This window comes from Schistocerca piceifrons, chromosome 2 (genome assembly GCF_021461385.2).
Source record: "Schistocerca piceifrons isolate TAMUIC-IGC-003096 chromosome 2, iqSchPice1.1, whole genome shotgun sequence".
In the NCBI taxonomy this organism is placed as follows: Eukaryota; Metazoa; Arthropoda; class Insecta; order Orthoptera; family Acrididae; genus Schistocerca; species Schistocerca piceifrons.
The window spans coordinates 664,353,689-664,368,913 of record NC_060139.1 but is presented as its reverse complement, the minus strand read 5'-3'; the positions used below and the strand labels follow the sequence as shown (position 1 = coordinate 664,368,913).

Here is a 15,225-nt window from a genome sequence, read left to right as displayed (position 1 = left end):
GGCAGGCAACCACTTGACACTTCTACGAGGCCAGTTGTGTGCCTGCAGGCGCTCAGGAGTGTTTTGCAGGTTTTCTCTGAACTAGCACATTTTCAAAACAATAAATGTGGTCAGATACCACCGAGGGTTTTGCTGAACTGGAGGGGAGGGAGGTCTTAGAGGGGTGTTTTTCTGTTTTATGCATGCATGTAATCACGTCACAGGAGGGTATGGAACAGAAGCACTGAAAAAGCATAGAGCAGAGGGAAACTTCGCTGCATCGGATCATATTCAGATTTCGTCGAATGGTTTTGAACGGTCGCTAGTGGTTCCATGCCCTGCACCAGAGAAAAAACTGCGATCATACTGCACCCCCAAGGGGTGATATCATGTTTCATGAGACTTGTAGCGTATTACTATCTTTACGACTTTTCTCACCGAGCCATATACGTTATCTCGCATTTGTAGCTACTTCTCTCACACAAATAATGATAAAAATTCAGAAATTCAGGGTCGCCACCAGCCCAAGCCCTTCCTAACCATTAAAAAAAAAACGGAGCTGGAAAATTATTAGTTTAATTACCTTAATAACTTCATTACAAGTACGTAAATTTATTTAAGTAGCCAGATAAGCAGCACTGCATGTCGTGCATGAAGCAACTTGATTAATTCAGGATTGGAAATCGGAGTAAGTGGGTAAGAACAACAATACAGAATTTATCTTTCACGTAGATTATTAATTATATCTAAGTATTTGGTTGCACATCCCAACTACACATAACTGGTGCCTGACTAGAAATATTTAAGTAAGAATTGCGTGAGAATGTAACAGAGCACTATTTAATTACAGCAAGAAGAAACACAGAAAACGGGGGAGGGAGACAATGATACTATCATCTCCTCTTCATTCATACCATAAAAATATCTCAGTGAGATTCGCATTACGATTCTACGCATGCAGTATTCTGGACAGAGGTTTAACCAATGCACGAGGTTGTGCGATAATTATTCAACATACTAACTGCGTCTGCTGCTTGCAAACGGCCGAACTAGAGCACGTGGTGCATTCCGAATCAAACTGTTGCGCTGCTTTGTAGAAAGCGCACGAAAGGACAGATATTCTTGCAGAAATTATAGCTCATTAAACAAGCAGTTAAAATAAAGCGTATTGCGCTGCCGTGGTGGGCCAGAAGGGGCACTGATTAGCAAACACGTGACCAAAGTCGATACACAAAGACAAAAGCAACTTCCACAAAAAATAAGATTAAAAATCATACTCGCTTCGACACAGTACTACACTCACGTACGGTTGAAGTGATCCTAACCAGCTTTTCCTAATCAGTTTTACCGTTTGAAATTCTACTTCACCGTTGTTCAAAATGAACAAAGTAACTTCCGCACTTTTAACTCAAACACACAAAAATCGCCTATTTAAAGCAATATAATCATGGCACTTTACACGCTTCAGTTAAGCTGAAGTATTTCAACAGGTAAACATAACGAAGTCCTAATTCAACCTGATTCTCATCACCTGAAACCCCCCTTAAGAGCTGCTATCCGTACTCACCAAGCATTCACCGAAGTGTGCTCCTTTCTCTTTCGAGATTACCTAGCTCCCCGTGCAGCGGAAGCTACCAGAGGGGTAGCCCTCCGTCACCAACCTCACACACAAAAAACAGCCTTCGACTAAGATGGGTAAACCTCTCTGTTCCGCTATTGGAAACCTATGTTAGCCATCCTGTGCTCTCCTTCGAACTAGAAGCAACATCGTCTGTTCCCAGCAGACGATAACCAACTCAGCATTTCCCACAAAACAAAACCGAAACTCCACATTAAAACACACATATATTATTCAACAGGAGTTATTTGAGTGCTCAGTCTTTCTGGAAGAGTTCATGAATTGAGTTAAAATCAGGTAGTGAAGTGAGTAAGTTGTACAGAATTCGACAAGCGTCTTATGAAACGACTCCACAGAGACGTTTCAGACTGCTGTTCCGAGATGTCTATCAAGTCAGATGAATCGCACAGGAGACGTCAAGATTGCCAAAGGCTGTCTACAACGTCGTCCTTTTGTTTATTGCTCAGCAAACTGTCATTTTCTACCCTGAAATGTATGAGGGTGAACACCCCAAGGAAAGGCGTTGTTTCAGTGACGCCCTTTATGCCATGCCACCCCCTAGAGGCCCTTTCGTGTCGAGTCTGAGCGGCGGTATGTCTCAGCCACTCATAAGGAAACCGCATGATTTCAACTCTGGACATCGCGATCCACCGCAGGGGCGCAAAAATAAGGGTTGAAATGTTGGTAAGAGAAGCTGTGACGAAATTCCCATCTAGTAACACGTCCACGGTGGCACTTGGCAGTATTCTGGCGAAATTTGGTGTCAAAATCACATAATTAAGTCAACTTATACCTCAAATGAACTTCTGAACTCTAGCCTTTTTTCCGTAAATGTCGAGACCTTGGCGTTTGAAGTATCACCGAGCCGGACGGTGACGGTGCAGCGCGCCAAGCTTTTGCACCAGTAGCCGGCCGTTGTGGACGAGCGGTTCTAGGACCTTCGGTCTGGAACCGCGTGACCGCTACGGTCGCAGGATGGAATCCTGCGTCGGGCATGGCTGTGTGATGTCCTTAGGTCAGTTAGGTTTAAGTAGTTCTAATTCAAGGGGACTGATGACCTCAGATGTTAAGTCCCATAGTGCTCAGAGCCATTTGAACCATTTTTTGCACCAGTACAGAGGAAGGTTATAAACGGGTACCTTTGAGTCAAATTATATGCTTAAGCGTTGGAATGGGAGACATTTACGGGGTTTCGAAAAGTGATCTTGTAATTTTGATGGACAGTGTATATTTGTAGAGTGAGATTTTCACTGTGCAGCAGAGTGTGCGCTGATATGAAACTTCCCGGCAGATTAAAACTGTGTGCCGGACCGAGACTCGAACTCGGGACCTTTGCCTTTCGCGGGCAAGTGCTCTACCAACTGAGTTACCCAAGCACGACTCACGCCCCGTCCTCACAGGCAAAGGTCCCGAGTTCGAGTCTCGGTCCGGCACACAGCTTTAATATGCCAGGAAGTTTCAGTGTATACCTGACTTTCTGTAATGTGGGCGGTTTCTCATAACCTCACTTTTGTTGTTCGCTACTGGTCTACGAAAACTGACGTCCTGTTGGTGTTTTCGCTCGTGTGAACACGGTTGCATACCGTCCTGTTGACGTTTAGTCATTGTGTTACCGTCCCGCTAAGCTAGAAGAGTAGGCAGTGCGGTACCACTTGCCTGGAAGTCGAGTAGGCGGACGTCGGTGGGCTGCTGGCCCGAGTAGCGGAAGAGGAAGTTGTTCTTCCAGACGTCGCCGTGCAGCAACACCTGCAGCGCCGGCGGGCCGCTGCCGTCCAGCTGCCTGAGGCGGCCCACGATGCGCTCGGCCGCCGCCTCGTACCTGTCGGCTAGGCCGCCCCGTCCGCTGGCGGCGAGGGCGGCGGAGAGGGCGAGCGCGTGACGCGGCACGATGCTGGCCAACTGGTCACAGGCCTCGCGGCTCGTCAGCGGCGACCGCAAGAACAGCGCGTCCGTCCGCAGCGGGGGCGAGTCCTCCAGCAGGCGCGCGGAGGCGGCGTGGAGGCGCGCCAGAGCGCGCAGGCCCAGCGAGCAGTGCGCGCGGTCCAGCCCCGCGCCGGGTGGCTGCGTGCGGAAGCCGCTTGCGCGCAAGTCCTCCAGCAGCAGCCAGGCGGGCCGGCCGTCGCCCCCGGTCGCCGCCCCCAGGGTGCGCGGCGCCAGCGGCCGCCACTCGCCGCCGCCGCCCCCCTCCACCGCCCGCAGCGCCTCCTCAGCCCGCGGCAGCAGCTCCTGGTAGACGCGCGCCTCGCGCTCGAACACCTGTGCCTCCTCGGCCAGGTCGGCCATGGGCCCCGCACCCAGCCCCACCTTGAGCACAAGACTGCGCGCCTCCGCCGCGCCGCCGCCGGCCAGCCGCACCTCGCACGACAGCCGCAGCAGCGAGCTCATGAAGTTGGCCCCCGGCTTCACCGCCGGCTCCACCCTCACACACGACACCTCTGCTATCTGCTTGCCCTCCGCTTCACTGAGCGCTTCCTTTACGAATTTCTCGTCCACCCAGGCTGGCGTGATCACAGCGTTCTTTTCTGATGAAGACATGATGATTCGTCACGAATACCTAAAGCACAAGAAGGGAGATGGTTGGCTAGCTATTTCCCACGTTCCGTGCATCGTAACTACGATTTCTCAGTGGGATGTGGAACGACTACGTTTGGCAGTTATAATGTACATCCTCAGTATGGTAACACTTTCACCATTTGCGTGATTTAATAATTTTTTGAAACGTAAATGTAATGAAATAGCGCTCTGGTTACCTAACTTTAAGTGACAATCACTCTTGACTGCAATTCTTTTTATTAAAAGTTAAAATCACGTGTCAGTGGTAACCCATTTCGATCATACGCAGATCATCTTCAGATCATGTCTCTGGAACGCAAAATAATAATCCTCCTTACAGGGTAACAGTTATCAAAAATATTCAAATGTGTGTGAAATCTTATGGGACTTCACTGCTAAGGTCATCAGTCCCTAAGCTTACACACTACTTAACCTAAATTATCCCAAGGACAAAGACACACACCCATGCCCAAAGGAGGACTCGAAACTCCGCCGGGACCAGCCACACAGTCCATGACTGCAGCGCCCCAGACCGCTCGGCTAATCCCGCGGGGCTAAAAGTTGTCAAATTTATACAATGCATATACTCACCAGGGGACGTCATGACGGATATACTTCAAACTTTGTTCACCCTTAGTTGGTCATTAAAACAACATAATGTGCAAGTAGTAAAGTGCAGTACTGCGGCAATTCCGAGAAAATCGCAAGGGAAGGTTCATATGTCTGGTGTATCTATGCGTAGGCTACAGACATTAATGGTGGTCTAGTGGTGCCGACAGGGTAGCTCAGAGTGTTCGGTCAGAGGGTTAGCAGCCCTCTGTAATAAAAAAAACAGACTCAATGCAATGACGACTGACTTGAACAAACGTCATGGGACGTCCACCCCGAATACATAAAACGATCCATCACGAGCAAAATGAGATCAAACAAAATAAAAGAAAGTGGTTAGCGTTCGAGCTTCCGAAGACGAACATATGTAAGGCGGTGGGTCGACTCCAGCTAAAAACTCCATTTTTTGTAATATAAGTGTAAGTTCTGTGACTGCACCTACACTAATACTTCTTGCTACTTTAGCAACGCCGCGCGGGATTAGCCGAGCGGTCAACGAACGGTGCAGACGTCCCACCTGACAACCTTGCCGCCGAACAGGCTCCCACACCGGACGCTGAGGAGACCAGTACATCTTCACAACACCTGTTTGACAATTTCATTGTACCCACCGACGCCTTCGAACCAGGTCGACGCTCCTCCTTGCCGTCGTCCGACACTGAGGAACACGTGCGCAAACAACGCTCGCCACGTAGGCGCAAATGGGCTCTCAGAGCGTTGCCACCCGCGACGACGAAGACGACACCCAAGCAGCCGACATTTCCACGCAGAGGTCGGCAAACAACTTCCACGATGAACAAGACGTTTCGCAGGACGGGACCACTATGGAGGTCGCCACGCACAATGTAACGATCGGTGCGCCGGTTGAGACGCCTGTCTCCCCGCCGACAACTCCAGATCTCTCTCACCACGACGCAATTCCCATGGACATTGGACAGACCCACGGCACAGGAGCATGGGCCGACGACATTGAGGAAGGTACGCCTCCTCCTCCGGATGAGTTGCCTCCGCCGGACGAGGCTGCCTGTTAACATCAAAGCGAGGCATTGCAGCTGGTGGGACGGGACTTCCTGTCGGTGCCCTCCTCTTACTTCCCTTGGTGATGGTAGATGCGCGTCCACCACCACTGAAACAAACGTACCGGTTTGCCACACTGAACATCAACATGATCGGCACTGCACCCAAGCTGCAACTCCTATGTGACATGCTTCGGGCCTCTGACGTCGACGTCGCCCTTCTTCAGGAAGTACCCGTTGCCACACTACCACCAGTCTACGGCTACGACTCATACACGTCCACATGTGATCAATCAGGGCGTGGAGTGGCTTTCTACATACGCGAAGGAATCCCACTCACGGACACGACAATCCTTCCCTGTGGAAGAGGCATGGCTGTTACCATCTTCGACACGCGCGTCATCAATATCTACGCTCCGTCTGGCTCCACGAACCGTCGGCAGCGGTCCACTTTCTTCGGACATGACGTGGCGCTCCTGTTTTCTGGACGCTATGATCGCCTTATCATGGGAGGCGATTTCAACTGTGTCCTCCATCCGCAGGACCAAGTGCCTGGTTATTCGCCATGCCCGGCGCTGCTCACCTTAATCGAAGATTTTCATCTAGTGGACGTTTGGGAGAAAATTCAGGGCAATGCCCCTGGTTTTACCCATTATACAGCACATTCTGCGAGCAGACTGGACCGGTTTTATGTCTCTGCTCACCTCGGCAATGAAGTCGCCCAAGCTGAACGATGGCCCCTTGCATTTTCGGACCATTGCGCCGTCATTTGCTCCCTGGCTCTGCCACCTCAGTCAGTGTGGCGCAGCAGAGGTTACTGAAAGCTTAATACCTCCCTCCTTAATGATCCACACTGCCGACAATGTATTGCCACTACATGGGCGTCTTGCGAAAGACGCCTTCCGCAGTACACATCCACGTTCCATTGGTGGCTCAAATGTGCCAAACCTGCGATCAGAAAGGGCTTCATACAATGTGACAAGGAAGCAGCAGCATGGCATCGAGACACCCCAAATTTTCACTACGCCGTCCTCCGTGAGCTCGATGCGCTCCCTCCATCACCTGACACCCACAGGGAACGACAACGTACTAAAGCTCGTCTCCTCTCTCTTCAACGTGTACGACTGCATGGTGTCGTGGTGCGTTCCCGACGACAAGACCTCCTCCACGACGAAACCCCATCCACAATCCATGCCGCATCCGACCATAGTCGTCGACGTCGGCTTCTCGACCCCAACATCACGACCTCCGATGGTGTTCACCACACAACACAGGCGGCAGTCGTGTCTGCCTTTGCTGAACATTATCGCCAATTTTATGATGATGAACCGATGGCGACGCCCATTCCTGATTATCTCCGTCCTTCCCCTTATCGGACCCTCACCGTAGCGGAGTCAACGTCCATGATGTCTGCAATCACCGCAGAAGAGGTGGTAGATGCAATCAACAAAGGGGCCAAGAACAAATCACCCGGACCAGATGGCCTCCCAGTGGAGTTTTACCGGTCGTTCAGCACGTTAATGCTTCCTCGCTGGACGGAAATGATTCAGGAACTCTTTACTCCGTCCTTCCCGATTCCACCTGAATTCGTCACTGGCATTCTTCTACCTGTGCCTAAACCGAAGGGAGGGTCTCATGTCTCTGCATATCGCCCCCTTACACTACTGAATGCAGACTATAAAATCTATGCACGCCTCTTAGCAGCGCGCGTATGCACCGTCTTACCTACGGTCCTTTCACCTGAGCAGACTGCACGTGGTTGTGGGGCCACCTTACAAACAGCCCTAGGAGAATGCCGTGACCTCATCGCACTGGCGTCGGTTTGTCGCCTTCGTGCAGCACTGGTATCCGTCGATTTCACGAGTGCCTTTGATCGCGTTCGACACCCATTCCTCCTCATGGTGGCGACACGTATGAGGTTCCCATTGCTTTTTGTCGATGCCATTCGCCGGTTACTACTTCCCGCGGTCTCGATGGTACAAGTCAATGGGAGGCTTGTAGGACCGATTCCTATACGCCGCTCTGTGCGTCGAGGATGCCCTATGTCTACTTTACTATATGCCATTGCACTTGAGCCCCTCATCACTGGACTTACCTCTAGACTGCAGGGCCTCACTTTGCGTGACCACATCTTTCACTGTAGGGCTTATGCGGATGATCTCCTCTTTCTCAACTGCTCCTCCACGGAACTCAATGACGCCATCCAATGGATCCACCAATATGGACGTCTTTCTGGTAGCATTCTTAATGTCCGTAAATCGACTATGATGCACATTGGACGCGGCCTCCCAGCTATGGTGCCGACCCCACTCCCAGTCAGTGCCACCCTTCGTTACTTGGGTATCGAATTTACGAGCTCCACACACCGCACAGTGGCCCTGGCTTACCGGCGGCTTTTGCAGTCGATTCGGCACCATGTCCGCGGTCAAGTGCACCGTAACTTAAACCAACTCCAACGTGTGTCCTACGTCAACATCTATGTCGCCCCTAAACTGGTACACGTCGCCCAGATCCTCCCAATGCCGTTACTCCTTGGCCGCCGCATCCAATCAGCCTTTGGATATTTCGTGTCAGCAGGGGCACTTTTCAAAGTCCGCTACAACACTCTAACACTGACTCCTGCAAAAGGTGGCCTCGGACTCATCAACGTGCGGGCACGCTCTTCTGCACTCTTTGTCCACACTCTGTTGCGGCACTGGCAGGGGCCGGTCCCGTCCTTAACACGCAATCTCTTAGATATCCTCCGACCAGCTTCTCTCGATCCACCGATCAATGTGGCACCTATTTCTCCATTATTGTACTACGTCGCCAATTGTTTCATAGCACTCAGCTACGTTCGGGCCGATCTTCCAGTCACCCGTCCTCCCCGTAAAAAAGATTATTATCGTTTGTTTATGCTGTCCAACCCTTGCGACCCCATGGTGCTACAGCATCCTGACATTAACTGGCGCACGGTTTGGGGGTGTGTGCATGCACCCTTTTTACCGTCGTCTGTGTCTGCACTCTGGTACGTTATAGTCTATGGAAAATTCGCGACTAATAGTCGACTTTATCGCATAGGACTGGCCACCTCCCCACTCTGTCCTGACTGTCAGCTCGAAGACACCGACGAGCACCGTCTTACGTGCCCCCTCAAACAAAACGTATGGCTCCTCATCCAACGAATCGTGGGCTTTTACCTCCGTGCCCCGCCAACGACGGTAACCCCGGATTTCCTGTTGTTGCCCCAGACATTTCACTACCCTCTTGCTAAGCACCATACCCTAATCTGGTTTCGAGGACAGGCTTTAGAATATCTCTTTCAGAGTGGTCCGCATACAGTCCTTGACTTCTGGTACAAAGTTGTGACCGCGCATAGCACCCTCACCCGAAAACCATCTTACCGACAAACTTTTTCCGGTTTTCTCCGCAGCGTCTTCCTTGACCCCCCTCAAAGTTGGGGTGTACCATGCCTACCTGTCACATGATGCAACACCCTTATCCACGTTCACATGCATCGACCAAAAACAAACACAAATTTGTTTTTTTTTTAAAAAGGAAGAAGACAGAATATGTTATATTTTGTTGTATTTAATGTTTTTCTTTTTTAATATTTTTTTTGTTTAACTAACAGTCATTTGTATATTTTTAAATGGTACCTTGAAGAACTCTTGCATAGTGAATATATATGTACTTTTAGTTTGTTCAATACAAATTTTTAAACAAAAACAAAAACAAAAAAAGAACAAAAAAAGGAAACAAGATATGTACTATTTTGTTGTATTTAATGTTATTCTAATAATTTGTTTACCTAACACTCATTTGTATATGTTTAACTGGTACCTTGAAGAACTTTTGCTTTGTGTATATATATATGTACTCTCCGCTTGTTCAATAAAAAAAAAGAAAAAAAGGGGGTGGACAAAAATATGGGAACACAAAAAAAAGCGGTCTGCGTCTCACCACTACGCAGGTTAACTGCCAAATGGGACCTGCCTCTGTGTCTGCTGCTTGAAGCGTCGATGTGCGAACTAGTTCCGGGTGCCTTACCAGAGTGAATGTATAATGGATTTCGCAAATTACGACAGGCATACGTTTTCAGCAAAACTAAGTATGTCTTCATTTATTTATCGATAGTTATAAATATGTTTGTCCTAATACTAAAAATAGCAAGTAGTCAAAAACATGAAATTGACTATAACTTTACGCAAATACATGTGTTTTTTTAATTATACTGTATCTCAAACGTCATAAATTAAATGATATGGCCAATGACGAAACAAATATAGATTAAAAATTAAGACTAAGCGGGACTTGAACTGTCACCTTTTACACGTTTGTCTAACATACCTCGAAGATAACCACTCGACCACCGTGAACTTTAACGTGCAGCACGTACGCACAGATACATCAATTACATAAAAGACATATAAAACTTCTCTTGCGATTTTCTCGGAATTGTCGAAGTAGTTCACCTTATCAGATTATTTTTGTTTTGATGGCGTTCTAATTGTACAAAGTTTGAAATAAATCTGTCGTGGCCTCCCCATGCCAATAAAATATGGAGACAAGAACATAGTAGGATATAGAGAGCTTTCTCACCGTTAGTTGTCGACCAGAGACGATGAGCGGAACGATGACGTGTGTCGCAAGGTCACCTCCAGCAACTGATAAGCAGCACCAAAACGCTACGCGTTATAAAGCGGAAGCTCCGCCCCTGGCCTTCTGCATAATGTCATCGGGAACCAATAGCTTAACATAAGATCGTAACGTATGTGAAAACTTAAAACATCAATCGAGATGCAAATAGAATAGTAATTATTCTTACGGCAAACTTACGTTTCTGTAATCTTTCATATTGTTCTTATTTTCTATCTCGATTGATATTTACGTTTTGACGTATGTTGCCATTGTACGTTAAGCGCTATTGGCTCCCGATGAGATCATTCAACAGGTGAGGGGCGGAGCTTCCCCTTCATAACGCGTAGCTCTTTTTTTCCTTTTCTCTCCTTTTTTGACGCTATTCAGCAATTGCCGGAGGAAAGGCTCTACTTAAGCACGACTCCCGCTGTTCGAACAGTTTAACTCACACTTCGAGAAATCTCGGGTTCTTTTCGATCTTTTGACCGGCCTGCCATCTAGTGGGTTTTGTTGGTTTATCACAACGATCTGTCTTAACGTTTTTAATCTACTATGCATTTTAAAAACGAAAAATAACTGAAACACTGACTGAAATATCTTCTAGGGTGCAGGCCATCCGTAACAACCGCAGCTAATAAATAATATCTTTCCTTAAAACGCAGCATAAATGTTTATACATCCAAACCTACCAAATACTGTATGGGAACTCGTAAATTTGATCAAACACAATAGGAGTTTATGCATTGGTAGGATTCAATGCTATTTTCTCCACTGTTTCACCCAGTCTCCAGTCATGAAGAGTCATAGCTTACTGTTGTGTCTAGTTCGTAGTATTCCTACGTATTCCTTGCACACCCGCCGAGCGAATCAAAAGTCATGTGATTGTTCGAACAAGCTCGATACTGTATCGAATGCAGCGGCGTATCACGAGGCTATTCGAACGCGATATCGTTTGCACAGCCCTAGCCGGAGGTATCTGGCGACATTTGTCAGCGCACCGCTTGTCACCTATGCTCACCATGCTCACCACATAATGGTACATAGCTCCTTCTATTTTATTATGATCGCGCATCCATGATATATTCTGTACATTGACTGCATAATTTTGGCATCTGTTAACCTCTAAGGAGAATTACATTTTTGCATTGCAGGGACATGATCTGACGATGATCCAGATCTGATCGAAACCGTCTACCATTGGCACGTGATTTTAATTTGACAAAATGGCAATCAGGATTGATTATTATATTAGATTTAGATGATTACCTTAAGTTTTTTTTCAAACTTCCTAGATATTACACAATGAATTTTTGTCCCAATTTTCCTAGCCGGACGAAGAGTTAGAAATGGGCAGATGGGGTATCAAACTATACAGCATGAGATATAGTTTTGCAAAGTTTTGCAAAACTGCTTGGAAGTAATTAGGGTAATTCGGAAAAACTTAATGAGTGACTTGAGTAAAAATATAAATATTTCACAAATATCAGCTGGTAACAATCTAAATGAAGTATCAAAAAGTTCATTTCTTCAAAGGGAAGTTATTTTCGCATCAGACATTTCACTGATGTGATATTGTCAATAAAAAATTTTGGAACTACAAGCTTTGAAGAAAAAGGTCAATTATTCTGTGACACCATTTGCATAAAAGTAAGAAATAAAACAAATTAGAGAATCATTTGATGCTCGAAACCCTGTACAGAAAATGAGGTGCCCATTGAGAATTTAAAGTTCAATGTTTTAAGTCGGAACCTCAGAATTTTAAAGAGTGGCAGAGGATATTTGTTTGGTGGATTATATAGACCGTGTAGTCTCATTTGCTATTCATAATTTCGAGCATCATACAAAGCGGCATCAAGAAGAAGAAGAAGAACTCCGTCCGAACAGGCCTTGGAAGGCAAAACGGTACCGACCGGCCTCCGTGTCATCCTCATCCCACAGGCGTCACTGGACGCGAATTCCTTTAATTTTTTTACATATGTAAGGTTAGTGGGTAAGAGTTGCGTGAAAATCGACAGGTGACGGAATCGAATTCCTGTCGGCCCATGTAAATTTTCGCTCTTCTATTAATCTAGCCTTTACCTCTCAATTACACGTGGTTCGGATTCCACGTTAAACTGCCTGTGCTAGATCAGGGACCGGCAAGTCGTCTAAGTCGTGTCCAATTGAAACACTTGCTAGACGCATTCAGCTGCACGCACTATTAAATATGTTTAAACACACACACACACATTATGTTGCTACACATTCGGTAGTTGTGCTATCTTGTAGAACGAGATTTAAAGCATATATGATTTCACTAAAACTATTTTTAGTTGTTAATCGCATATATAGGGTGTTCCATAGATAGTGACCAGGCCAAATACCTCACGAAATAAGCATCAAACGAAGAAACTTCAAAGAACGAAACTCGTCTAGCGTGAAGGAGGAAACCAGATGGCGCTATAGTTGCGTGGTCGCGCGGTTCCAGACTGAAGCGCCTAGAACCGCTCGGCCACACCGAGCGGCTGGGTCTAGTACTTGAGTGTTGTTTCACTGAGCAGGTCCATTGTATCCGTAAATACCAATAGGCCACATACATTCACCCATGCAGAACATGCAGACATGTTGTTTGTGTACAAATACTGTAAACGCAGTACCCGTGCAGCTGTGACAGAAGACCACAAACGTTTCTCTGATCGATGAACCACCTGTGCCAGGGTATATCCCAAGTTTTTCAGCATTATATCAATCCAGAACACTACCCAGTGCACACGCAACCTCAGAACGTGAAGCCGACCGGTCAGCCGAGGAAAGAGAAGACATTATTGCACTGGTACAACAAATTGGTTCAAATGGCTCTGAGCACTATGGGACTTAACATCTATGGTCATCAGTCCCCTAGAACTTAGAACTACTTAAACCTAACTAAACTAAGGACGTCGCACAACGCCCAGTCATCACGCACTGGTACAACAGAGACCCGCCACCGACACACGGCGCATTGGCGCCAGCTCGATATGCCACAAACACGACTGTGGCGTACGTTACATTCCGAGGGCTTGCACCCGTTCTATGTGCAACCTACGCAACATCTGCATGCAGGTGACTCTGTAAGAAGACAACAATTTTGCGAACGATTGGCTGTACAAAGAGGCGTCGTGCAGTACACTTTATTTACAGATGAGGCTACATTTGTATGCAATGGTATCATGAACACCAGCATTGTTCATACAGGGGCGATGGAGAATCCACATAACACCAGGCAATCAACATGTCAAGTAAGGTTCTCAGTGAACGTCTGGTGTGATTTGATTGATACCCTGGTGTTATCAGGTGACGTTATGACGTGGTAGAATACTAGGTCGACTGGAGGCTGGTCAAACACACCAGGCAATCAACATGTCAAGTAAGGTTCTCAGTGAACGTCTGGTGTGATTTGATTGATACCCTGGTGTTATCAGGTGACGTTATGACGTGGTAGAATACTAGGTCGACTGGAGGCTGGTCAAACACAGCAGGTCGTAGCACGGGCCCTTCGTGTGCCACAAAGTGTGATCTCAAGATTATGGCAACGATTCCAGCAGACAATAAACGTGTCCAGGCGCTACAGTACGGGGCGTCCACAGTGTGCAACAGCACAAGATGACCGATATCTCACCATCAGTGCCCGCAAACGGCCACGGAGTACTGCAGGTAGCCTTTCCCGGGACCTTACTGCAGCCACTGGAACAGTTGTCTCCAGACACACAGTCTACAGGCGACTGAACAGACATAGTTTATTCGCCCGGAGACCTGCAAGGTGCATTCCACTGACCCCTTGTCACAGGAGAGCCCGTAAAGCTTGGTGTCAAGAACACAGCACATGCTCATTGAAACAGAGGTCTCAGGTTATATTCACGGACGAGTCCAGGTATAGTCTGAACAGTGATTCTCGTCGGGTTTTCATCTGACGTGAACCAGAAACCAGATACCAATCCCTTAATGTACTAGAAAGGGACCTGTATGGAGGCCATGGTTTAATGGTGTGGGGTGGCATTATGATTGGTGCACGTACACACTTGCATGTCTTTGACAGAGGAACTGTAACAGGTCAGGTGTACCGGGACGTCATTTTGTACCAGTATGTCCGCCTTTTCAAGGGTGCAGTGGGTCCCACCTTCCTCCTGATGGATGATAACGCACGGCCCCACCGAGCTGCCATCGTGGAGGAGTACCTTGAAACAGAAGATATCAGATGAATGAAGTGGGTTGCTTGTTGTCCAAACCTAAACCCCATCGAGCACGTCTGGGATGCTCTCGGTCGACGTATCGCTGCACGTCTTCAAACCCCTAGGACATTTCAGGAGCTCAGACATGCACTGGTGCTAGAACGGGAGGCTATACCCTAGCAGCTGCTCGACCACCTGATCCAGAGTATGCCAACCCGTTGGGCGACCTGTGTGCTTGTGCATGGTGATCTTATCCCATACTGATGTCGGGGTACATGCGCAGGAAACAGTGGCGTTTTGTAGTACATGTGTTTCGGGACGGTTTTCTCAACTTTTCATCAATACCGTGGACTTACAGATCTGTGTCGTGTGTGTTCCCTATGTACCTAAGCTGTTAGCGCCAGTTTTGCGTAGTGCCATGTGTGTGGCACCACATTCTGCAATTATCCTTCATTTATGAGCATGAGTGTAGGAGGGTTGTCTGTGTTGCACCACGGACGCGCTGCACTCTTGACTTTCAACAGGAGGTCTTTCGTCGTGTAGAGGAGAACCCGAGGGCACATGTACTCTAAACACTGCCCATGGAATGTGCTCCTGCAGCACACGGCTCAGAGCTCACTGAGTCAGTCATGTGACTACGTGA

The 15,225-nt window shown here is 47.7% G+C and overlaps 1 protein-coding gene across 1 annotated transcript in view; it reads right to left on the bottom strand.

Annotated features, from left to right (window-relative positions):
* LOC124775724 overlaps nt 1–15,225 on the bottom strand; it is a 70,989-nt gene that overhangs the window by 14,393 nt on the left and 41,371 nt on the right. Inside the window, exon 2 of the mRNA XM_047250550.1 lies at nt 3,254–4,151. Within this exon, the coding sequence (XP_047106506.1) occupies nt 3,254–4,132 (879 nt within the window). The 5' untranslated portion in view covers nt 4,133–4,151. The remainder of the gene's footprint in view (nt 1–3,253; nt 4,152–15,225) is intronic.